Source organism: Liolophura sinensis, chromosome 6, assembly GCF_032854445.1.
Source record: "Liolophura sinensis isolate JHLJ2023 chromosome 6, CUHK_Ljap_v2, whole genome shotgun sequence".
Lineage (NCBI taxonomy): Eukaryota > Metazoa > Mollusca > Polyplacophora > Chitonida > Chitonidae > Liolophura > Liolophura sinensis.
In genome coordinates, this window is record NC_088300.1 from 40,821,861 (window position 1) to 40,846,991 (window position 25,131).

General features: G+C 38.1%; 2 protein-coding genes across 2 annotated transcripts in view; one reads left to right on the forward strand and one right to left on the reverse strand.

Annotated features, from left to right (window-relative positions):
• The first annotated feature begins 1,401 nt into the window (after positions 1-1,401).
• On the forward strand, positions 1,402-7,309 carry LOC135468971 (uncharacterized). The gene is made up of 8 exons (XM_064747474.1): positions 1,402-1,438; positions 2,159-2,236; positions 2,754-2,974; positions 3,838-3,904; positions 4,765-4,922; positions 5,678-5,823; positions 6,000-6,086; positions 6,624-7,309. The coding sequence occupies exons 2-8, from the start codon at positions 2,170-2,172 to the stop codon at positions 6,784-6,786; spliced, it is 909 nt and encodes a 302-aa protein (XP_064603544.1). The 5' UTR covers positions 1,402-1,438; positions 2,159-2,169; the 3' UTR covers positions 6,787-7,309.
• Positions 7,310-11,109: 3,800 nt separating this feature from the next.
• Positions 11,110-25,131, reverse strand: part of LOC135467208 (huntingtin-like) — a 56,313-nt gene continuing 42,291 nt past the window's right edge. Inside the window, 5 exon segments of the mRNA XM_064744971.1 lie at positions 11,110-16,070; positions 17,485-17,645; positions 19,497-19,659; positions 22,007-22,151; positions 24,003-24,068. Of these exon segments, the coding sequence (XP_064601041.1) occupies positions 15,878-16,070; positions 17,485-17,645; positions 19,497-19,659; positions 22,007-22,151; positions 24,003-24,068 (728 nt within the window). The 3' untranslated portion in view covers positions 11,110-15,877.

The window sequence follows — 25,131 nt, forward strand, 5'->3', positions numbered from 1 at the left end:
TAAGGTACCCGTATAACATCAGATTGTCTCTCTTAAGGCAGGTTTAATGGAAAGTCATACGTAAGCAGTCCTTGGCGCTACAATTAAAAGCGATTTGGATGAAATGGGTGGTTGTAGTGGGGCGGGAACAAAGTGGGAATGGAGGGGCTACATGTTCATATATTAATACATGTGTGGTTTAATTACATCATCAATCAAGGGAGGAATGCAATGCCAAAAGGTAAAACTTTCAATATAATCTATGGAATAGCTAAATAATACCCGGTGTATTACTTACACAACTTTTGGCGATACCATGCATGCCTGATTCGTAGTCCATTGAACCGTGCACAACTTATGTTCACTGGACAAAGGCTTAGCTAGGTCAAAGGCTATAACTACATGTACCAAGTGGAGCCTATTTAAGGGTTTCATTCCACAATATCTCCACTGTGGTTTGCAGCCTACTTCTGTCCATATGAATGTACGTGTATGTTTATAATATCATAACCCTTCCAGTTATAGTTGCTCGGTACTGGAATAATGGGGATATCTTTTGCACTGGCCAGTACCTGCACAGAAAAGGAGCAGAAAGATTCTGGATTTTGATCCTTAACACAGTGAGTACCGTAAAACTATTTTATTTCACCTGTGATGTAGTGGGAGGATTTCACACGGAATAAGTATAAAAGATTACAACGTGGAGCGTAAAACCAAAGAAGCCAAGACAGTGTCATCATTGTTAAATGATCATACTTAACCGGAGAAATCCAGCGTCTGGTCATTTTACCGAGCTAGGTGCGCTATCTGCTTTTCACACATTATCACGCGAGATTCGTAACATTGGAACATTGCTGTAAACGGGAATTTGCGAGTGACGTGGCCTGTCTGGCCGAGAAAAACCCCTTAATGATTTTACCTCAGTTAGTTAGAAGTTTATCCCAGCTGTGCATCCCAATACCTAAATGGCGGCAAGTTAACTTTAGCCCATTGGCGTAGGCTGACTGGTGGGAGGGAGATAAGGGAGGGGGGTGGGGGGGGGGGGGGGGGGGGATGCAAATTAACATTTATCAAAAATTATTCGATATAGATAAATATTTGTCAGTGTCGATAAATGATTAATTGATATCGATTATTCTCGATTAAATGCTAATTTGGTTCCTCATGTGATGCAGATGTTTGTTAGTTGCAATTTTTTAGGCGTCAGTGGTCTAGAATTACTAAAAACGCTGTGTTGTCGTCAAAGTTGATAAGCCGTAAATGAAAACTTAAGTTTGAGTTTTATTTAACTGTTAAATTAAATGCCTAAATGGCAACAGCTTACACCATATATTGCCTGAGTGAATTTTTCGGAATTATGCTCTTTGGTAGTACCCACTGTTTTGACTGATGCGCGCGCGTACATTATGTGCAAGCGCTGAACTGAAAGAGAAAATTGACAAAATGTTTATCATTGAAGGTTTGGAGGGTTTTAGCCGAGATTTCACATTTTTCCACCCTTTACACACAGTAATCTAAAAGATTATGTGCACGTCACATTAGGCGTGTGAATTTATATGTGACAAAACTTCTGAATCATTTTATGAAGCAAACAAGATCGATCCCATTAACCTGTTACAACAACAACAAACGTGTTTGGGAGAGTTGTGGGAGTGACGTTAGGAACAAATAATGGGACACTAATACAGTGTACATGGCGTAATGTTCTAATTCCACTATTCTACACAATGTTACCATACCTTCTTCTAATATGACACAATGTACTAATGCATCGGGCGAAACATTAACACTGATTAAGTAATTTTAGTTTAGCGTCTGAAATTTTACCCAAATTCCCATATGCTCACTAACCACCAGGTGTTAGTATCATATGTATGCCACAGTGGAGCCAAAAAATTTTCCAGCAGTAGTTTGCAGATAAAATTTGTCCAGATATATAGGTTATGGTGGACTTTCTTGTGTTAATGCCAGATTATTTCATCTATTCATTGAACTTTCATTAATCATAGTTTCCATATGTATGCTTATTTTTCTGTTTTGAAAATTACACCATAAATTATCATACAGATAAGCTTTTGACCTTCTGTGGAGTGTATTAAACATGTCATACTCTAAATCTGCAGTTTTGCTTATAGGGTTAGGTAGGGTTTTATCAGCAAACATTTTAATACTCCATTAGAGTAAACCATTATGGATGAAGACAATACTACCCAGTACAACCCTCAAGAACAGGGGGCCACTTTGGGAAGCCTGGCAGGTAAACTAACTAAAAGTTGACAGGTGTTTGTGCAACTGTAATATATTTTGTGAGTTGTCATACATGTATTAGCATTATCGTTCCATACCTCGTCCTGTGAAACTGGCTGACTTTGTAGACATAAAGTGTCCTTGTATATGGCATTAACCCCGAATCAGTCTATGCAATCATTCAAGTCATGTTGATGTGTGGTATGGCTCGGTATATATGTTTGTTTTTGCTCGTAATCTTGGATGCTTGATATATTAGTATGTACATGTTGTTTCAGAATTATTTTTCAGCTTATGTACAAGGCTTGTTGGTAGGGCAAAAAGAGACAACTGTGGCCTATCATTGTGAAATGTCAGATCTGATACCAAAAACATATGCATATATATATACCCAGTACTAAAATAACAACAAGTGATTTGAGGGTACTCTGGGGAATGTAGCCCGAAAGTAGTGGCTAAAAGCTATACATGACAACTTATAACTGTTAATATTTCTGTCACTGACGACTTTCTGTTTCTGGCTTTAGGTGCAACTTCTTGGTTGAGATCTCGCACTCCTGTTAAAACGACAGTTGTGACTGGTCCCCTGTTAAGTGCAGGTTTTAGCAAGGTTTCTCCCTTAGGACTCCTGTCTCAGTTGAAGAAGATGGAGAAGCAGTTAGGGGTCAGGAACTCTGGTACCAGTGTAGATGGAGAGAGCCTGGAGTTCATCACACCCAAGAGGGCTCCATCACAGTTTGCTCCTGTCGTAAGAAAGCTTTATCTTCAGAAACTTTATTAGAAAACATCAATTTTATTTAGTGGTTTATGAGAGAGCTGAGTGTAAAAAAAATTCAAACATCCAGTCTTTTATTATAATTTTTCCTGTTCTTTTTTCTTTTCATGGCTTTCTTGTCATGTAAATATGTCACCAACAGGAAAAATTGCTGTTATGCTCCACATTTCCCACACATTAAATGATTTTTAAGCTTAATTTTTATACCCTTCTCTGACATAAAAAAAAATTAATCAGCTCGTAAAACAGCAATTTAAATTGGAGTGGCCTTACCTCTGCTGAAGGAGATTATGTTTTGTGTGTTTGTCTGAGTGGGAATTTAAACATAGCTGGGGGATTCTAGTTCTTGTGTATGTGTAAGTTTGCACTATTTGAGAACATCTGTGATTTAGTGGTAACAAATGTTTAACAAGCAGAAAAGCAATAAGAATTATTATAATACAGGAGGAAAAATGTTTGATATTTTGAGATTTTCAGAGTGATGACTTGGACAAAAATAGACATCATCCAATAAGATTAACAATTGTGAAATGTTTTAGATTCCATTAATATCATTGTAAAACAACGTGGAAGTGGATAAAATAAAACAAACTGTCATTTAAGTGTCTGAAATTAGGAATATTTGCATGATACAATCAGTTTTGTGATGCCCTGGGCTCAATTTGAGGTCTTCATGTTTATTTTTAGCTCTTAGAAATGAATGAACGTCAAAAACATTTTGACCTCTGTAGTAGGTGAAGAAAGTTCTGATGTATCAGTTTTAAATGATAAATAACATGCAAATGAAAGTGAACATTTGTGAGACCACCAAATATTTTCACGTTTTGTTCTTGCAGCAGCCAAGGTCATTTACAGATGGAGTTTTAAAACGCCCAAAAAACATTCACACTGATGATGACATAGGTAGGAACAAAATCTTTCTGGACAAAAATCCTTACCTGTCTTCCAATAATGGTGGCAACAACAACCATGTGTCTTTGACTCAGGTAGTCAATCAATGGCCTTAAAATCAAAATATACCTGTACATGCATGTACATTAATAATTATTAACAGACATTCTTGAATGAAGCCCACGCATGGAATAATTCTGTAAATGCTAATATAAAGGATACATGGGGTAAAGATGACTCTTTCACGTTTTTTCGCCTTCAAACGTTTTGATAGATGACTACCATACTAGCAGTTTTTCTGCAGTCTGAGATTGATAGTTTATACCAGGTTGCCTGTGTGTAGATTTTTTTGCAGTTGCTATAAATCTTCAACTTTTTCTACTGTTAAGAGACTTTTTTCAGTGAAAAGTATGCATACAATTAGTATGAAAATAACTTTAAATAGTTTGTTTGCGTCAGTAAAGATGTAGGCCTCATAAGTCTATTGCTGAAGCACTTTTTTGAGTGGAATTTATGGATACAAGTATTATGAAAATAACTCAAAAATTATTTATGTGTGTGTCACTAAAGATGCAACCTTCATAAAACTGTGCAAATTATTTCTCTGCACCCCATGGTTCTGTCAGAATGTTGGCTGCAGAGCTGGTTGAAAATGTTGAAGAATTCGGGTAGTTCCGATTCATCTCATGCTGTAAAGTTCTGCCCAGTAACCTGCAGATGGTCGTGGGTTGCCTAAGGGAAATATTCATATTTACAGAGTAAAACTCCATTCAAATAAATAAAATGGAAATAGAAATATATGGCTTATGTTTGTTATAAGTTTATTTATTTTGAAACTTAACAAACATAACTTGTTTTCCACTTCATTGCAGAATCTCTCAGAGAATCTGTGTCCAATTTGTCAGAAGAAATAGAGAAACAAAAACAAGCGACAGAGAGGCTGCAGGGCTGCGTTGATCTTCACCAGAAGTTTATCAAAGACTTGCTTTACTTGGACTACAAAGTCACAGAACAGGAACTTATTGCCAAGGTATCATAACTTACCATATTATTTTGGCTGTGAGGATTTACCTCAGCATTCTGCCCTGGTATTTGTACAAGGTGGTTACAAGGTCTTCCTGAAAAATTGGACTTAAGATAGATGGACAGTAAGGGATGTAATGTGGATGTTTAAGCACTGATAATCACTGGCCTCAGGATCATGAAATAATCTTAGATGTAAGTCAAAATTTTAATCATTAAATTAGGTGTGTTCCTTTCAGGTATTTTTGCTGAAATTTATTGCTCAGTAATTTATCCAAAATTTACATTTTGAAGCAATATTTTGACCTTGTTATATCAGAAATAACAATTTGAAATCTTTTTTAAAAAATTTTTTGGAGGGGGTATTATGTGTAGTTTTATATGTACATACATGTATATCTTTATTACCATAATATGACTTCATGTATGTGTGGACTACGCATCTTGCAGAGACGATGGTGCAAACCTCTCCCTTGGCTACATGTGTAGCTCCTTGAGTGACTACAGACCAAGGGGCAATACTGTGCATTTCTGTCTTAATACATATCACCAGTCAAGAATTGTTTTAAAATCCTTGATCCTAATTCAGATCACTACCAAAAGTTATAATAATGGATTGGTCCCTAACCCAAGGTCAACCTGTACACAAATTTCAACCCAATTTGTTAACGACTTTTCTACATCAAAAACATTTACATGTATATATGTACATATGTAATATAAAATATTAATGTTTGAAATTAATTTAAAATGTTATTTCAGAAACTGTTAGAGAAGAGTGGTGAGGATTCAGTTCTGTTGGACCTGAGTCTGCTGGGCCTGTGCTCTCTGCTGTGTAGAACCATCATCTCCTGGTCTCCATTCCACATTATTGTCACCCTCATAGACAAAGAACATGTCAAAATATGGTAGGCCTTCCAAACTGCTGAAAATTATATGTACTATAAAGTACACGTATATATCAAATAAATAAAACTGGTGTGTTATTAGCATTTATCTTTTCCTTACTTCAGTAGTTTTTCACTATGAAATTTTCTGTATTCCACGCCTACTTGCTGATTCATTGATTCTGTGTATTTTTCAGGTTAAACAAATGTCTTCGGTTATTGGTGTCATTTTGCCTTTTTGTCCTGTTTAAATCCTGGATAAGGATTCTTGGACTTGGAGAACGGTAAGTGCTGCATTTTGAGCATTTCATTGGACATATTCATGCTTGATTTCCCTTTTATGAATAGGAAACATAACAAAATTGCCTAATTTAACCATGTGAGGATTTATTGTAATTCGACGCTTGGTGTAACAGTTGATCAAGTGTGAGTTACGTGAAAACCTCTCTTTTCGGGAGTGAATTAGTTGAGAGTCTTAGGACACCTGTCTATTCCAGAGTGAATCAGTTGAGAGTGTTAGGACACCTGTCTATTCCGGAGTGAATTAGTTGGGAGTGTTAGGACACCTGTCTGTTCTGTAATGAATCAGTTGAGAGTGTTAGGACACCTATCTATTCTGGGGTGAATCAGTTGAGAGTGTTAGGACACCTGCCTATTCCGGAGTGAATTAGTTGAGAGTGTTAGGACACCTGTCTGTTCTGTAATGAATTAGTTGAGAGTGTTAGGACATCTGTCGGTTCGGGAGTGAATTGGTTGGGAGTGTTAGGACACCTGTCTATTCTGGGGTGAACCAGCTGTGAGTTACCATCTGTCTGTTACAGAGTGAACCAGCTGGAGGCCATGGTATACAAAGTGACCAGGATGTTGTTTCTGCCCTTCTCTCAGAGGACAGGAACCCCAGCAGTAAGGTGTCGCCCACAGTCTCCCACTCTCTCACGCGTTAAGGAGGACTGCATCAGTCCCGTCTGGAAACCAGACAGTTGAAAAAACGACGAAATATTGTGGATACATGTATGTAGATCTGAAGGTATAAAGGAGCGTGTTATGATTCAGCTGATGTAATGTAGATCTCTGGTTCAGAAGGGGTTAATGTCAGCTGATGTATCAGTAACACTGACTATGTAGATCTGTGGTACAGAAGAATATAACATGTGAGCTGATGTAACAGTAACACTGACTATGTAGATCTGTGGTACAGAAGAATATAACATGTGAGCTGATGTAACAGTGACTACATAGATCTTTGGTACTGTTGCAAGAAATGATTTCTGCAGTTTACACTTGTATTTTATGGCTGTTGTCCACCATATACACGCAAGCCTAGCACAAATGTTCATTCTTTAATAAAAACCAACAGAGTAGGTTACATTTTTATTCATGACTGTAGCATGTAGTGATTGTCTTTCATTTTGTGTTGTGTAGCTCAGAATTTTTGTGATTGTTTTACATGTTTTGCGATCGCTTTTCTAACTCTCGCTGAAGTGGGCACAATGTATTATGTAATACATATAACAGTATATATTTAATACATATAACAGTATATATTTAATACATATAACAGTATATATTTAATACATATAACAGTATATATTTAATACATATAACTGTATATATTTAATTTTATGATGTAAGAGTATAAACATGTATATACAGTATATGCAAATGTATATTATGGTTAAATACTGGAATTTCAAATGCTGTATATATTAAACCATAAATTCTTTTCAAATGTTAAGTACAAAATTTTTGAGTGCAGAAAAATTCCTGATGTATGTGCTGTTAATATGATACTTGGAAGCTGTATAAATGTAATGCTAATGGTTGTAACCATCCTACTTAACTGTGATGAAATAATTTGTGGCATTTTTAGAATTTCTACTGTAAATTAATGTGATTTTAAATATCTGAGGTGCTGGAAAAAAAATGGTCCATAAGATACTGTATTTTTATATTTTACATTTAAAAAGGAATGGAAGTTTTAGATATTTAGGCATCCATGTACATACAAATCCACATATTGACGATTACATTGTTAGGCTACATGTATGTATATGTGCACAATGTCTGCTTGGTAGAAATTTCACTCTGAAATACTGTTCACTAGTCACATGCAGATACTCCAGCTCTACAAATTTAGATATTGATACGGTGAGTCATTTAAGTTATATCTAGGCACTTGTAGTCCGTGCTAATCTGTCACTAGTTTTATGAGACAGACATCTGCAGCCAGTGTCTTTGATGATAATTATGTGACTTGAAGAAAGCCTGCATTCACAAGAGCACAGGGTTTCTTGTGACATACAAATGTTTACTGTAAATGTCACCATTACTGTGATATGGTGGAGATGGTTTTTCATGTCTGTGTACGATAGAATATCCGGTCAGTCAGGTCATCTAGTGACAGTAGGTGCGGTACGGGAACTTTTCGGAACAACAACACTTAGGAGTCTGTAAATGGGCCATGTGCTGGTTGATCATCCTGAAAACATACATAAAGTGAAGACAAGAACATTTTTAAGAAATATTTGGCAGATAATGTGGTTTCATAAAATGACTTAAATAAAAATTAATTTTTTAAAATATTTTTTGTTGTCGTTTTTTCTGCATTTTATGACTGTAGAATTCACCTGTGTGTGTGTGTGCATGCCTGATTTGTTTTGGAATAATCTGGTAGAAGATTATCTCAAACACCTTATGGTTCGTGTTCAGTACACGTGCAACTGTAGTGTAAGCACATGCAGCTGTTCTGCTCAAATATTTCTGTATGTACTTAGATCAGGGATTAGGCAGGTGCATTTAAACCATGGCATTATTACTACCTGTATACGTGCTTGAAGTGGTTTTTGTCCTCAAATAAACTTTTGAGTAGTTGAATGACTTAATACTGTACATGTACATATGCGTATACACAATTATGAACAAGCAATACAGGTTGTCAAATTTTTGTATCATGCTTTCCAGCTCCTGTAGTTGTACCGCAGAAATTTAGATTAATATATGTTCCCATTATGTATGTATTTATTGCTTTGCATTCATGTCTACAACATGACTGCACAGTCTGTAATGAGACACAAGCTAAAAATGACTAAAACTAAAAAAAATCACACAGAAAGATGACACAGTGGATTGATTATGGCCGTCTTGTTTGTTTCAGCATACACATGTAGATTAGCCATTAAAGGGTTTTGAACTTTGTATGTATAGTGTAATTTGTGAATTTTCCTTTCCTGTGACTGATGAACTTTGAATATCATTAATACTCTTTGAGAGAGGAATGAAAACTCCATGCTTGCCATTTCAAGAGAAGAATAATTATGATATTCAAACTTAACTATCCATGGATGATGGTTAAAGCAGACTGGAGAGTGAAACCATAGCAGCATAAGCATGCAGTATGATTAGTAGTAAAACAGAAGTGTAATAGCAAAAGTTACACTGTACGCACATAGTGAAATATAAATTTGATCTGATGGGTAATGGATAGGTATAGATGTCATTTGGAAAGTGGATTAAGTAACAGTATTATCGTTAATAGGGATTACACTTTCTGAATATAGCACAGATTCTGGTGCTGAAATTTGGCTGAGACCACTGCGGGTTTCGAACCAGCGACCTCAGGGTCAGGCACCAAATCGCCAGCAATACATGTCAACCGTCTAGACCACTCGACCAACAGGCCTTCCAAAAAATAGAAGGTAGTTGACCAGTAGACTTTACAGCGAACATGCATTACCCCTCTGATGGTCACAAACGATTTCACTCCCTTAGGTGAATATATCAGATAGGTATAGATGTCATTTGGAAAGTGGATTAAGTAACAGTATTATTGTTAATAGGGATTACACTTTCTGAATATAATACTGTTGATGGGTTATGCTTCTCTTTAATAAAAGCAATAACACTTCATGTTCAACATTCCCAGCTGTGTGGTCTTATTTTCTGGTTTGAGGTTTTTCTTAATCATGGTTTAATACATACGAGCTTTAATATTCTTGTATCGAGGGTCCAAATACTTAGATCTAGGGAACTGGCCGTTGTCCAACAGTTTACGGCACTTGCCCTAAGGTCCAAACCTAGCCATGAACATGGAATTTACAGATTCACTGGCTGTCACTGCATGTGTGGCTTTGGTGACAATATTTATTTATTTATTTGATTGGTATTTTGCCCCATACTCAAGAATATTTAACTTGTATGATGGGCCCACCATCATGGTGGGAGGAAACTGGGCAAAGCCCAGGGGAAACTCACGACCATCCACAACTTACTGGCAGGTCTGCCAACGTTCAACCAGAGAGGAAGCCAGCACAAAATGGGCTTGAACTCGAGGCTATCTTGATGACAGTAGGCCATCCACTATGCTCGTGTGATGGTCTGAACAAATATGTACACTCTAACGCTCATTAAAGATCACTTGTCTTCCACTAGTGTGGCATATATCATTAGGTCAGGTGGTTTACCCCAAGCATTCCGGTTTCCTTTACCCACAAACTGACAGCTGTCGTATGAGTGAAATATGATTGGGATGGTGTTAAACACCAATGAAATTAATAAATTATACCATAAACAAGTGAGAGAAAGCGCATTTCATTGTAGACCATGGTGGGCCATCTTGGTACATGTTAAAGAAAACCACATTGGGGTTGTACTTTAGCTCTGTCAAGGTAGAGATTTTTAAATTACTTTCATTTTGAAGGATGACAAAATGTTCTCACAGGTCAATATGACTGGAACAATTAAATCTAGGCACAAAATTAACAGATATTCTCATGCAAATCATTGTCTATAATGGACATTCCAGGTGAATAATCGCATGGCTGATTCACAAAACAACATTCGAGAAAATATATAAAGTACAAAATTATGATGGATTCATACAGTGAGAAGCTTTCAACAGTTTTTGATGATTTTGGAAAGATGCAAAGGAATGAAAATAAGTAAGTATCCAAATCATGTACCATGCTGGTTTGTAAGTTGTCGATGATCAAAATACGTATCTCAGTTGCACTTTGATGGCAGCGGTTCATACATCCAACGTGGCGATTTAATTCAACATAATCAATATACGCCACCTGGCTCCGCTTGTATTCTCCTATGCTGACTTTTATCACAGCTGACAAAGAACCAAACAGTAAAATACCGGCAGGTTACTTTTTGCGCTGCATTGAATTACGGCTTCACGGACAACGTACCTTTCTCTCAGTTTCTGGTCCACTTTTGCCGCATAAAAAGATCTTATTTAATTGCTAATGAGCTATATACATATATATATATCTACTGACTGAAGTAACTCAAAATGTGTGGCCATTATTATGTTTATTTGAGTACTACATTATTCATTTACAACACGCTATACAATGTATTATAATGTAACCGCCCAAAAAAAAAGTTGTCAAATTATGACTGAAATTGTTTAATATGTGAATTATACATGCCTTCTTTTCTAAACAACTCAAAAAGACATACTGAGGGAGGTCGCTATTTTACATAAAATAACATTTCACAGTTATAAAATCCACCGAGTACCCTTAAGGTAATACAGAACCATGTACTGCTCTTTGAGAAATTAAACTTCATAGTATGACAGGTAATTATTTAAAAGACAGTCCAGATTGTTCGGTACATACACATCTGAACTTAAATTACCATGACGCTTAGGAACATATTATAACCAGAAAGTGTAGTCGATTTAGAAGCTGTTTTATCCCCCCCCCCCCCTTCAAGTGGACTTGAAGATGAAATGGACTGAAAATTTCTCTCACAAATGCCCAATCTATCTCTAAGCCAGGTCCTTTTTTCCTATGCAAATTCTGGTCAGTCACAGATTTACTGGTACATACCAATTATGCAGTGTTAACATCTCAATCTCAACAAAATATGAGCTGGAAAGTTCATCCAATTGGGATTGGTAAAAATATACAAGCACACGTATATGAACACATACATCAATAAAAAACAATGGAATGATGACCTTAACATTTTGTTTAATCTGAGATCACTTATTCTGAATGGAAGTTTCTCTATATACAAAGTTTATGTACATGAACAGGTATACACCCACACACACACACAGAGTTTACAGAGACTATATCATATACAGCTGCATCAAATTCTACCTGTACACCTCCTATTCATTCTGAGACACAATTAATTTTCTCAGTTGTAAACGGTTGCAAAACCATCACCTAAAAACTTGGAGCCAACAGTTTACACCTGGTATGCTGTTTTAGTATTTTGATGTGCATGTAACTTTGTTGCACTCTGAGGACAGAATGTAATTCATATCTCAGTTTAATGGTCAACTGTCAATTTCAGCATTTCAAAAAATGTACGAAGATTTGAATAATTCATAAATTTACACACCATGTGATTTTCTAAAATGTAAATCGAGATGGCCCAATTTCTCAGAATGGCAGTCAGTTTTATGGATGGTGGATACCTAACCAGTCAACTAACAGCATTCCTGACACACAAATATGTAAATCAACCCAGAAGTCTGAAATACAGGTATGTTAACAAGAACTAATGGACATGATGGAATGTCAGAAATGAGCTAAAATTTTATTCACATCGGATCTTGCACATGGAGGGGTTAGGACGAATGCAAAATGATTGTGTGATGTCTCCAAGAGTTCAATCTCTATGAAAGAAATATTTCAGCTCACACCTAACCTCAACAAACATACCAGCAAAGCAATGCCAAAAAAGGATAACAATTTACCTGATTCAAGAAAGGACCTGGTATGGTAAGGCAGGAACTGTGCACCTCAAAAAGCGAAACTGACTATAGCTGTGAGTGACAGCTGCTACACACTTGTAAGGCTATTTCTTCAGTTCTGTTTTACTTTCCTTTTCCTGTTGTATAGCAAGAATGCACTGAAGCAATGTGTAGCTCATAAAAACGAAAAATAGATAGCCTGCTCCAGTCACACTGAAGTACCTTTTTTTGCATTAGACACTGTATTATGGGAAAATCACTGCACCAAACATGTGACTTTCTGAAAAATGCTTGAGCACGCAGTTATGCACCAATCAATTAAATATATCATGAATGTTCAGCCTTATACTTTCGCTATGCATTACATGTTAATGTTAAGGATTGCTAGAGGACCACATGTGCTCTCAACCAGGAGTCATGTATGAGTTTGCTATAGGTGCCACACATTACTTATACCATGTCTTAACAAGCATCCATTTTAATTCATGATAACACTTATTAAATGCAATGCATCATACATCTTTACTCGCACAAAAAATATGTTGCCAAAGAAAAAAAAACCCCACAAAGATTCGAACTCTTCCTCCTGGTAAAACCTGTTATCCAGAGAGACTTACTTAGTTCACTGTACTATGAAGGATGCTTGACAGACTATGGCAGAAATACGGATTTTAAAGTTGCCAAAGTATGACAGAACTGATCACATTATAAAGTTCATTTTTCACATATATCGACAAATGTTAACCAAAAGGAAACTTTAACAACATGTAGAAAGACACAGGAAAGTTTCTGTAAAGATATTTTTCTGGTTAACGTTGATCTTCATCCTGTGAATAAAAAACACAGTGGCTAGTTTGATCGCAAAACTGGTGTTTTTGATCAAGAGTGCATTTCTGGAGGGTTATTACTAAGCAACCATCTCTTTTATGGCCATATAACTTTCATGAGTGCTTCGACCAAGTTTTGTACTTCTGATTCATAAATTTACAGAATTGTGCCAACACCTTGAAATTTGAACTTTCTAATTGTACCTCTCTGGGGCTGATTCTCCATCTTACCGTACCAGGTCCTGAAGTTCTGAACCCATATTTTGCATACACCTCACACACTTTGCCCCTTACTCTACGGTTACATTTCCAAATGGCAAGTGAAATAAATGAATAAATCTGATCAAAACAATACATTTTAGTACTACATGCATGTTCATGTAAGTAAATAAATAAATAAACAACAACTGTTAAGTGACAAACAAAATGAATACAATATACATGCAAACTTACTGAAACCACCTTTGCAACACAGTTTTGATGTTGGTCAAAGACAAAAATAGAGAGAAAATTGCAATTTGTATTTAATTTAAAATTTTAAATGTACCTAGACATAACAAGGTGACAGTCTACAAAGATTATGTTCTTCCATCATTTTCATCCAACTAAAATCACTTTACTCATAACTGAAGTTTTCTGAATGATCTGTACGCCTACATGTATAGGTAGTCTCCAAATGAACACTCAATATAGTAAGCACTTTATAATCCAGTAATGACAATGCTTAACATACACTCACTCTCACAAGAAAACCCCATCATACATCTAAGCAAGTCAGTATACCACCAAGTGCATACTACATCAAGTCTTTATGTACATATATATGTACTGCACATTGTAAATTTAAACGAAAGTCTCTGATGAGTTTAAAAATTTCTTCTGAATGCGAATGATCAAATGTCTATTAACTACATTAAAAGTATAATATACATTCCCATTGATATTCTTCATGTAAACATTTTTTTTTCATATGAATCTACAACAGACCAGGTTTGCATGTACATGACAGAATACACGTGACTGTACCACATAATGTAAGATATGCCAGCACACATCAATTAAATCTGCACGTGCATTCTATATAACCTGACAAGTTCTCATTGCTTTAACGAGTATTTACTCTATGTAAATTTACTCTCATATACCAGGCATGCAGTTTGCCATAGACAACAGTGATTACCTCCAGCAGCTTTGGAAATACGGTATTTGTGATAATGTATATCTATTGATGCTCTCTGGTGGTAAACCTTGTTAAGTTATGTTTCAAACCAGCCATAGGGCAACTCATGTGTGTGATATGTTTTCTTTTAGTATGGCACAATATGCAAACCATAAAAGCAACTGTTAGCTAAGGCAAGCGGCACTATTTGTCAACCTGTCTGTCTGCCAGTTTGTTCGACAATTTTTACCATGATGTCTTCTAACATGGGCTGGTAAGTCAAAATGTTGACATTCTGTCTTTGAACAGGTGGGTCATCCACTTACTGAGGGGCTTTAGTGCCAGCCGACAACAACTTTTGGGGGGAAAATCACAGCTATCGGGAACATGCACTTAGCCTAAGTGACATAAAATTTCGTCCATGACTAACTTCACCATTTCTCCTGATTATGAGAGTTCTACTGATTTTAGAAAGGTGTTTTGAGGTTTGCTTAGAACACGGGATGATATTCTGCTGGCAAATTGTAAGTTTCATCACCAAAAATATCATAACTGTCTATAAAGCATTATCTGTGCATGTACATGCCAGTATACACTTATCAATTACCACTGATGAAATTGCCTTTGGGTATATCACTAAAAGCTGCTTTTTATTAAAATTTGGTATTAAATACACATCTAATCAAGAGTACAAATCTTAGTCAAGGCTTTTTGTACAAAATCTAAAAGAACCCCTTTCAGCTGTCTACATATACAACAATGTGGTTAGACAAGAGCTAAAAATTGACACTGTAAATTTGTCTTCGTGCCTACATTTACATCAACCATACCAAAATGACAAGACAATCAGATTCTACACAAGAATTTGCCCAAAATATAAGTGAAGCATGAATCTGGATTCTTCACACACTTCATCATTTGTCTTTACTCATATAATACTTTTCTCTTACCTGATAAAGGTGTACCAATCAGATGAATGAGTTGACAAGAAAAAAGACATTAAGTTCTTATTTATACACGATACTAGTACCTTTCACTGGTTACATGTCTCGCACAACTTCCACTTTTAATAATATATGTACACCTGAAACCAACTTACACAAATCTCAGTACTGATTTAATATACAGGTAATGTGTTAACAGACTAGAAAAAACACATTCTCGCAACAGCGTAAACTGTCCGTCAATACAGTGTATCTATTGAACACTTCTGTCAGTGCAAAGAGTGTTAGTGCATGTGTAACTTGGCGCTACAATAAAAATGTTGATCTTTCCTGGAGCATCAGAAAAGCCCTTGTCTCTGCAGAAGAGTCGATGAGGTGAGCTCACAAGTCAGGTGATGCAGCTATACCTTCTGTAGCTGGCTAATGGTTACAAGCCAGAGAAACACGCCAGAAGGTCACTGTATGGAGAGTCGGCCTGAGCCACAGACTGGAATGTGGACAAGAATGCACGCTTCTTAGCTTCGTCATCCAACTGACGATAGAAGTCCACGGCTGCCACACAAAAGAATTTCCTGTCCACTGTTTCCAGTTTACCCATCCTGCCAATGACGTGTGGTAGTCTTCGGGAGGTTAAGGCAAGTAATGACAATCACACACTGGAATATTATCTTCACAGCAAGACCAATAAAATACACTGTAGGTATTTCAAATTTACTTCTTAGCCTGAAAACTCAAGTCTAAGAATGGAGAACACAACTTTTTCTAGACATTTATGTTCAGGGCTGACTAAAATTTTTGTGGCCATTACTAATGTTATATGTTGCTGTCCATGAAATGGAAACACCAATCTGGGGTGGTTAGTGTGTCAGCATGGGGCAATGATCCAGGAACCTCCCAAAATGAGTTAAGTCCAGCTCATGCAGGCTTCCTATCTGGCCCTACATGGGAAGGTCTGTCAGCAACCTGTGCAGGGGCATAGGCTGGGGGGGTGTGGGGATTTTTGGGGTGGGTGTGGGGTATTGGTGCAGGGGGTGCAGATGCACCCCACCCCCCACCCCCGGCCAGGCAAAAATGTTCTGCTCAAGTTGACAAAAAAAATATTTTAGCCCATATTTCTAACCTAGCTGTTAACATTCATTCCACAGATATTTGCTTTAGCCTATATAGACCAACATTTCAATTTCGTACCAATTTACTAAATAGTATATAGGTCTATTTAGACCTGTTATGTGAACCATTCCATACTGTTCCTGGTGGAAGACGGCGTGTTTTACAGAATTACCTCTCTTGAATCATACCGCGCAGGCAGCAGTAGTCATTTCTGTCTGGTGGACAAGACAGATGCCGCAGTTTTACTTGTACTGTTTGTAACCATGAAACCCATGACAAACAAATACACTGGCTAAATCTGCAATCGAAACACTTTGAAATCACTCAGTTTCTCTCTTTGGCAATCTAATATCTAAGATCCATGCTACGCCCCTGCTGTGGATTATCATGGGCTTCCCCCTGGCTATGCCCTTTTACCTCCAACCATAATGCTGGCTGCTGTCATATGTGCATAAAACACCAATCAAATAAATAAATAAACAAACATCAATCTGACAGTAGGTTCATATTTTATAGATAGAGTAAAACTCAGCGTGAAGTCACTGGTGATACACATCATAAATAATCCCGTGTTTGTCTGTTATTTTTTTGGTATGTTATTATTGTTTTCAGCATGTGACTTCTTAATGGTGCTGCTAATGCCACTTAATGTCACAATCCAGTTCTTAATAGTCCAAAAAGAACAAAAACGGCACTGGATCTGTTATAGCTAAAAACACGACAACGGGGCCACAAGTTAAAAGCAACCATGAATGATAACAGAGACCTACATAACTGAAGTTCCAATATTTTCACAGTTAAAAAAGATTTGTATTTAAAGGCTTTACAGAAAACTGCACAGGTGTATATTTCAAATCTTACATGCAAATGCTTTTACATTTACATAATATCACTCACTAGAATGTAACTGTTGTAAAAGGATACAGTCCCCTTAGCCAGGGGTTGGTAGAGGCGCTGATAAGGAAACAGGTTAAGCTCCACACAGCCATGGCAACCGGCGTCCGCTGGGTGAAGTTAGAGAGAGACAGCATGACCCAGTCCTGTACCAGCGTGTGCTGAGCTGTCTGATGGAGAGAGCTAAACACCTACAACACACAACACTTTCAGTCAGTCAGTGATTACATGACACAGTCCTGTCCACAGTGCGTGTTGAGCTGTCTGATGGAGAGAGCTAAACATCTACAATACACAACACTCTCAGTCAGTCAGTGATTACATGACACAGTCCTGTGCCAGTGTGTGCTGAGCTGTCTGATGGAGAGAGCTAAACACCTACAATACATAACACTCTCAAGTCAGTCAGTGATTACATGGCACAACCCTGTGCCAGTGTGTGCTGAGCTGTCTGATGGAGAGAGCTAAACACCTACAACACACAACACTTTCAGTCAGTCAGTGATTACATGACACAGTCCTGTCCACAGTGCGTGTTGAGCTGTCTGATGGAGAGAGCTAAACATCTACAATACACAACACTCTCAGTCAGTCAGTGATTACATGACACAGTCCTGTGCCAGTGTGTGCTGAGCTGTCTGATGGAGAGAGCTAAACACCTACAATACACAACACCCTCAAGTCAGTCAGTGATTACATGGCACAACCCTGTGCCAGTGTGTGCTGAGCTGTCTGATGGAGAGAGCTAAACACCTACAATACACAACACTTTCAGTCAGTCAGTGATTACATGACACAGTCCTGTCCACAGTGCGTGTTGAGCTGTCTGATGGAGAGAGCTAAACATCTACAATACACAACACTCTCAGTCAGTCAGTGATTACATGACACAGTCCTGTCCACAGTGCGTGTTGAGCTGTCTGATGGAGAGAGCTAAACATCTACAATAAACAACACTCTCAGTCAGTCAGTGATTACATGACACAGTCCTGTGCCAGTGTGTGCTGAGCTGTCTGATAGAGAGAGCTAAACATCTACAATACACAACACTCTCAGTCAGTCAGTGATTACATGACACAGTCCTGTGCCAGTGTGCTGAGCTGTTTGATGGAGAGAGCTAAACACCTACAATACACAACATTTACAGTCAGTCATTGATTATGACACAGTCCTGTCCACAGTGCGTGTTGAGCTGTCTGATGGAGAGAGCTAAACATCTACAATAAACAACACTCTCAGTCAGTCAGTGATTACATGACACAGTCCTGTGCCAGTGTGTGCTGAGCTGTCTGATAGAGAGAGCTAAACATCTACAATACACAACACTCTCAGTCAGTCAGTGATTACATGACACAGTCCTGTGCCAGTGTGTGCTGAGCTGTTTGATGGAGAGAGCTAAACACCTACAATACACAACATTTACAGTCAGTCATTGATTACATGACACAGTCCTGTGCCAGTGTGTGCTGAACTGTCTGATGGAGAGAGCTAAACACCTACAATACACAACACTTTCAGTCAGTGATTACATGACACAGTCCTGTCCACAGTGCGTGTTGAGCTGTCTGATGGAGAGAGCTAAACACCTACAATACATAACACTCTCAAGTCAGTCAGTGATTACATGACACAGTCCTGTCCACAGTGCGTGATGAGCTGTCTGATGGAGAGAGCTAAACACCTACAATACACAACACTCTCAGTCAGTCAGTGATTACATGACACAGTCCTGTGCCAGTGTGTGCTGAGCTGTCTGATGGAGAGAGCTAAACATCTACAATACACAACACTCTCAGTCAGTCAGTGATTACATGACACAGTCCTGTCCACAGTGCGTGATAAGCTGTCTGATGGAGAGAGCTAAACACCTACAATACACAACACTCTCAAGTCAGTCAGTGATTACATGACACAGTCCTGTGCCAGTGTGTGCTGAGCTGTCTGATGGAGAGAATCACAACAGTAAACAAGACATTCAAATTGAACAATTTAAATCATAGAAAAGATCATAGAAAAACTGCTCATGGCCAATACATACTTACCTGAAAGACCACCTTGGCAATGAGCTGTGGGTGTGGCTGTTGATTGGATATAAATTCACCAATCACTTTGTTCATGATGTCTTGGGGTGGGAAGAAGTCTGCTAGAAATGCTGGGAGAATCCTGGTAATCACTCGCGCTTCATAAGGCGTGCCTTTCTTGATCCTGTGAGGAAGATAATATAACAAGGCAAAACAAAATTATGGAAGCGAAACGGGAGCAGATTTTGAGTGCTTACATATACATGTAGGTGGTAAAAGACCCAAAGTTTCGCCCTGAGACTAGGAAAGTGTACACCGAGGATTCACTGTGTTGATTGTAGTCGTAACATTAGGGCTTGTCAGACGATTACACCGACAGTTCAAGAGTAATGAAATAATAAACAAGCTCACGCTTCACTGAGCAGTTAGTCTATGCTCCTACCACCAACAGTTCATGCTTCACTGAGCAGTTAGTCTATGCTCCTACCACCAACAGTTCATGCTTCACTGAGCAGTTAGTCTGTACTCCTATCACCCACAGTTCATGCTTCACTGAGCAGTTAGTCTATACTCCTACCACCAACAGTTCATGCTTCACTGAGCAGTTAGTCTGTACTCCTACCACCAACAGTTCATGCTTCACTGAGCAGTTAGTCTGTACTCCTACCACCAACAGTTCATGCTTCACTGAGCAGTTAGTCTATGCTCCTACCACCAACAGTTCATGCTTCACTGAGCAGTTAGTCTATGCTCCTATCACCCACAGTTCATGCTTCACTGAGCAGTTAGTCTGTACTCCTACCACCAACAGTTCATGCTTCACTGAGCAGTTAGTCTGTACTCCTACCACCAACAGTTCATGCTTCACTGAGCAGTTAGTCTGTACTCCTACCACCAACAGTTCATGCTTCACTGAGCAGTTAGTCTATGCGCCTACCACCAACAGTTCATGCTTCACTGAGCAGTTAGTCTATGCTCCTATCACCCACAGTTCATGCTTCACTGAGCAGTTAGTCTATGCTCCTATCACCCACAGTTCATGCTTCACTAAGCAGTTAGTCTGTACCCCTACCACCAACAGTTCATGCTTCACTAAGCAGTTAGTCTGTACTCCTACCACCAACAGTTCATGCTTCACTGAGCAGTTAGTCTGTACTCCTACCACCAACAGTTCATGTTATCCTCAGTTTTAATCATAATAATTTTAGTACATTTACTTCGCAATAGGCTGATCGTTTTATTGTCATTATTTTGTGTAAATGGGAGTTAGGGAGACAACTGTGGAGATTGAGCGTGACTACCCCTGTACGTTTACACATGTGGAGTGTCATGTTAAATATCCGTTTTTAAACTGCAGGGCTCTACGTTTACAAAACTGTAGTAGAATCTAGCACACCGCGAATCCATACTTGCAAACTACATGTAGGTCTACCAGCAGATGAGATGAAAATGTCAAATTGCGATCAAAGCAACACCTACACAGGTGCGTTTGCACCCCTGCAGCTAAACATTTCTTGTTCATTCTGGCGTAATTTGAAAGCCTGTCACCTTACTCTCATATTTTGTAAACATGAATATTTAATTTATTTAATATTTAATGGAGTCCTCTCCGAAGAAATTTTAGTCATGCAAATTGGTTTTACCTACATGTAGATACAAGCCACTTACAATCAAAGGACTTGAAATATCCACATGTTGACCCATCCATCACATGATTTTTGATGGTGAAAGGAAAAAACAATAATCTTATCTGTCGCTGGCGACACATAAATCATGTCTGGGCAAAACTGCATACAGGAAATCATAAAACAATTTGTTTGTAAAGGCAGTGATGGTATTGCGCAAACTCATAGTTAAACAGATCCTATCTCCCGATATGCCTGACTCGCACACAGTGCTACCGCAAACGGGTAAAAGTAAATCCTGGTAGTTTTCGGAAACCCTGCATGGAGCATGTTTTCTGTGTTTGCTGGAGGTTCCCCATATAAAATCACAGCGCGCTAGCCCAGAATAATGACCCAAGAGCCTCTCCCCAATGCAGTCGCTGTGAGTTCATGCTGGCTTCCTCTCTGGCCTTACATGGGAAGGTCTGCAGCAACCTGCGGATGGTCATGGGTTTCCCGTGGGCTCTGCCTGGTTTCCACCCACCATAATGCTAACTCACGCGTGAAACTTCAGGTCATTTACCAGACTAGCAGTAGCTCATGTGAATTTCCCTATAGCTCAGATGGAAGGGCACAGTATTTGGCTTTGGTGGAGATTGGAGTTCAAATCTTGGTGTGACCCACAGGGTAAATCCTTCAATCATTACACCAGATATTAATTTTAAACTTATTAAGAGTTGTTCCTATGCTATTATATATGTAAAATATACTGTTTATCAAGTAAACTCTTGCAGACATTACAAGGTTAGGCTATTGTGATCCAGGCAGTACTTGGGGCACAAACCAAGACTAATTTGTCCAATAAATATCAACTGAGCAATCATAAAACTCGTACTGTTTGAAAGCATATAATATTTAAGAACAGACCTGTCAAACAGAACAGTGACTCTCTCCATGGCTAATATGAGAGATTCGGGATCCTGGTAGACAATGGTGAATGGGTCGTTATCGTGGTCAAAGAAGGAGCGACTGGTGTTCCGTGGAGCCGGACTGTACTGGTCAAACTGCTTCCCTGAAAGAACAGTAAACTCAAATCATAAGCAATGAAAGTCTATCAAGTTATCAATACAAACAGTATCCATGCCATAACAGGCAATTTTATCTCAATGGGCACATATTATATAGGTAAACAAGTATTTACTTTTCATTACTGCTTTATAAATCAAGTAGCACAACAGTATTATATAGGTGCAAGCCACTAGGCTTAATATTTTCAACCTCATATTAAGAATTATGATAAAGTGATATAAATGATCAGGAAATAATGTTTAATAAATCTGTAAATGTAAATGGTACCTCAGGTCTCTTTCCTTTCACCACATTAGTGTCAAATGAGGGCCTAGTGTACGTCTACAATGAAACCTATTGAAGTCTACCTAGTACATCATTTCTTGTCATAATCCACAAGTTTCCAAGCACAACTTTCTGATACTACTTTAACCTGTTTACAGACATCTCATAGCCATACAATTAATTGTACTTGTATGTATCTTATTGGGGCCTCCGTGGCTCAGCCCGGTTTCCTCCCACCATAATGCTGGCCGCCGTCGTATAAGTGAAATATTCTTGAGCACGGCGTAAAACACCAATCAAATAAATAAATAAATGTATCTTATTCATACTCATATGTTCCAATCAACTGTTTTATTCTCTTCAACATCTTCCAGGATATGTAAGTTTCATTTAATGACTTGATTAAAAGCTACTAATAAAGTTAAATACATGTCACTGCAAGTCCATCAATACAAACACAAATCTGGTATCTGTGACCTTCCCATGCACACACAAACCTGATATCTGTTACCTTCACACCCCAACCCCATGCCTGTGACCTTCACACCCCAACCTTATACCCGTGATCTCCACACAAACAAATATGATACCCACGACCTTCAGACACAAACCTAATATCCGTGACCTTCACACACATACCTGATACCCAAGACCTTGTCCTGTCATCAACCACTATACATCAATGTGATACGATGCTCATGGCACCCACCCCTATGTGATATTAACCTGTATATACATGTAGAATGCTCTAGACAGCCATTTGTCCTTAGCTCCTGCAAGGCCATTCCCAGGAACACGTAATGACCCCAACTGCACACATCCGACTAAAATACTCTTGGTATATCCACTGGAATTACTCTCGAACATTGTAGAAACATGTACTGTAGGTTCAGGCCATTCACTTTGTGGAATCAGTGTCCAAATCTTGTCACCATAACACCAGTTGTTTGTGGTTACTACTGATAAGATCTGACAGTACCGACATGTACTACAAGGTACATGTTAATTGTTTGTGTACAATCTTTGGATAAATATGGGGCTGAGGGGTTGATAATTTTTAATGTTTATGCTCCAGGTCAAAGAAGCAAATTGGGGTGGGTGGGGTGGGTAGAGGACTCAAGTAAACATACTTGTTTTGTTCACAATAACCAACATCAGAACAGTTTTAACACACCCCCAGCATAAATTACAGGGTGTCTAAGATGGAGGGCACGATGGACTCTATTGGGAGCGATTTATGCCAGCTTTGCAGTTTTCAGGCTTACATGTATGGCGAGGAAAAATCGCAAAATTATGCAGCAGGTACCACCAGATATAAAGAAAAATGTGCTCTTTTCAGCCTATAATGTTATTTTTTAAGTTTTCTTCTCCTTTAAGAAATCAGGGCACATGTACATAGAAATGAGGGTAAAGCACAATGTAGGGTGAGTCCACAACCACAGCAGCCCATGCATGTTAGAGTTACAGGTGGTTAACTGCCTCTACCACCCAATGACAGTAGTGGCCCACACACTGATATATGTGTACACAGGCTGAGGCTGGATAAACCATGTGTTGGCTTACACTGTACCTTTTTCCTCCTCATCCTCCTTAGCCACAGGAGCTACGCGTTTGTCCTCAGGGATCTCACCCCACACTACATGTAGCATCACATGCAAACAGATTTACACTATACATTATCAAGGCAGAAAAGGAATGAATGAAAAAGGTAGAGACTATGAACACTACAGATTTAAAGGTATCACAAGGCAGATTTACTGAGGTACCATACTGTAAAACACACTGGAAAAAAAATGAAAAAAAGAAAAAATGAAAGCTTCATTCTGACTGAATATTTCAACATTTTATTTAGCTTTTATGACTCTTAATGATGACAAAATAAAATGCCACACCTGATGGTGACAAAATGGAATACTGAAATATTGACTAGTCAAGCTTTCAGTTTTTCAAAGTTACACCACTTGTAAGGTCATGGAACTTATTAGACACTTTACCATACTGTAAACCAGTGGTCTTCTAATGCAGATATAGTGCCATATTATAGGCTTTTAAAAACATTGCACTCAAAGTTTTCCAGTCAAGTACTATGTATACTGCAAAATGCCATCTTGCAGAAAAAAGAGGTGTAAAACATACAAATATGTACATGTAGCCCTTATCATGTGCAGATTTGGAAGATTTACAGAACAATGTTAGACAGGTGTCACACTGACTGCATGTACAAATACAAATGCAGTGAATATTTGGATTTCTAATGCTTAAACTGATCAACAGAACAGGGGCCGATTTCACAAAGCCATTTCTGACCAAAAATTTTAAAGGTCAAAATTTGAAATATCATCTCAAAGCCTATTTTTCAGTTTTAGAAATTATTAAAATTTAGTAAACTTCATCAATGCTATTTTAAGACAAGCGATTCCAAATTTCAAAATCCAGTACAAAAACTAAGCATTGTACATTTTTTTTTTAATTTTGACCTAAGTCAGATATTGATGGGCTTTGCGGAATCGCCCCTGGATGTTTTGTCACTTTATAATTATGTTCCTGCATTGAACATATTTACATGCACATGTACATCATACACCTATGCAGAGAAATATAAAATCTTTCCATCTTTCACTAAAATTATGCAGTGAGACATATTAAAGCTGATGAACGTTCCTGCTGAACAACACAGAAGGGTCGATACATGTATCTAC

Coding starts and splice junctions, on each gene's coding strand:
- LOC135468971 (XM_064747474.1), top strand. CDS start 2,170: ATGGATGAAGACAATACTACCCAGTACAACCCTCAAGAACAGGGGGCC. Junction 5,824..5,999: donor AAAGAACATGTCAAAATATG/GTAGGCCTTCCA, acceptor TGTATTTTTCAG/GTTAAACAAATGTCTTCGGT. Junction 6,087..6,623: donor ATTCTTGGACTTGGAGAACG/GTAAGTGCTGCA, acceptor TGTCTGTTACAG/AGTGAACCAGCTGGAGGCCA.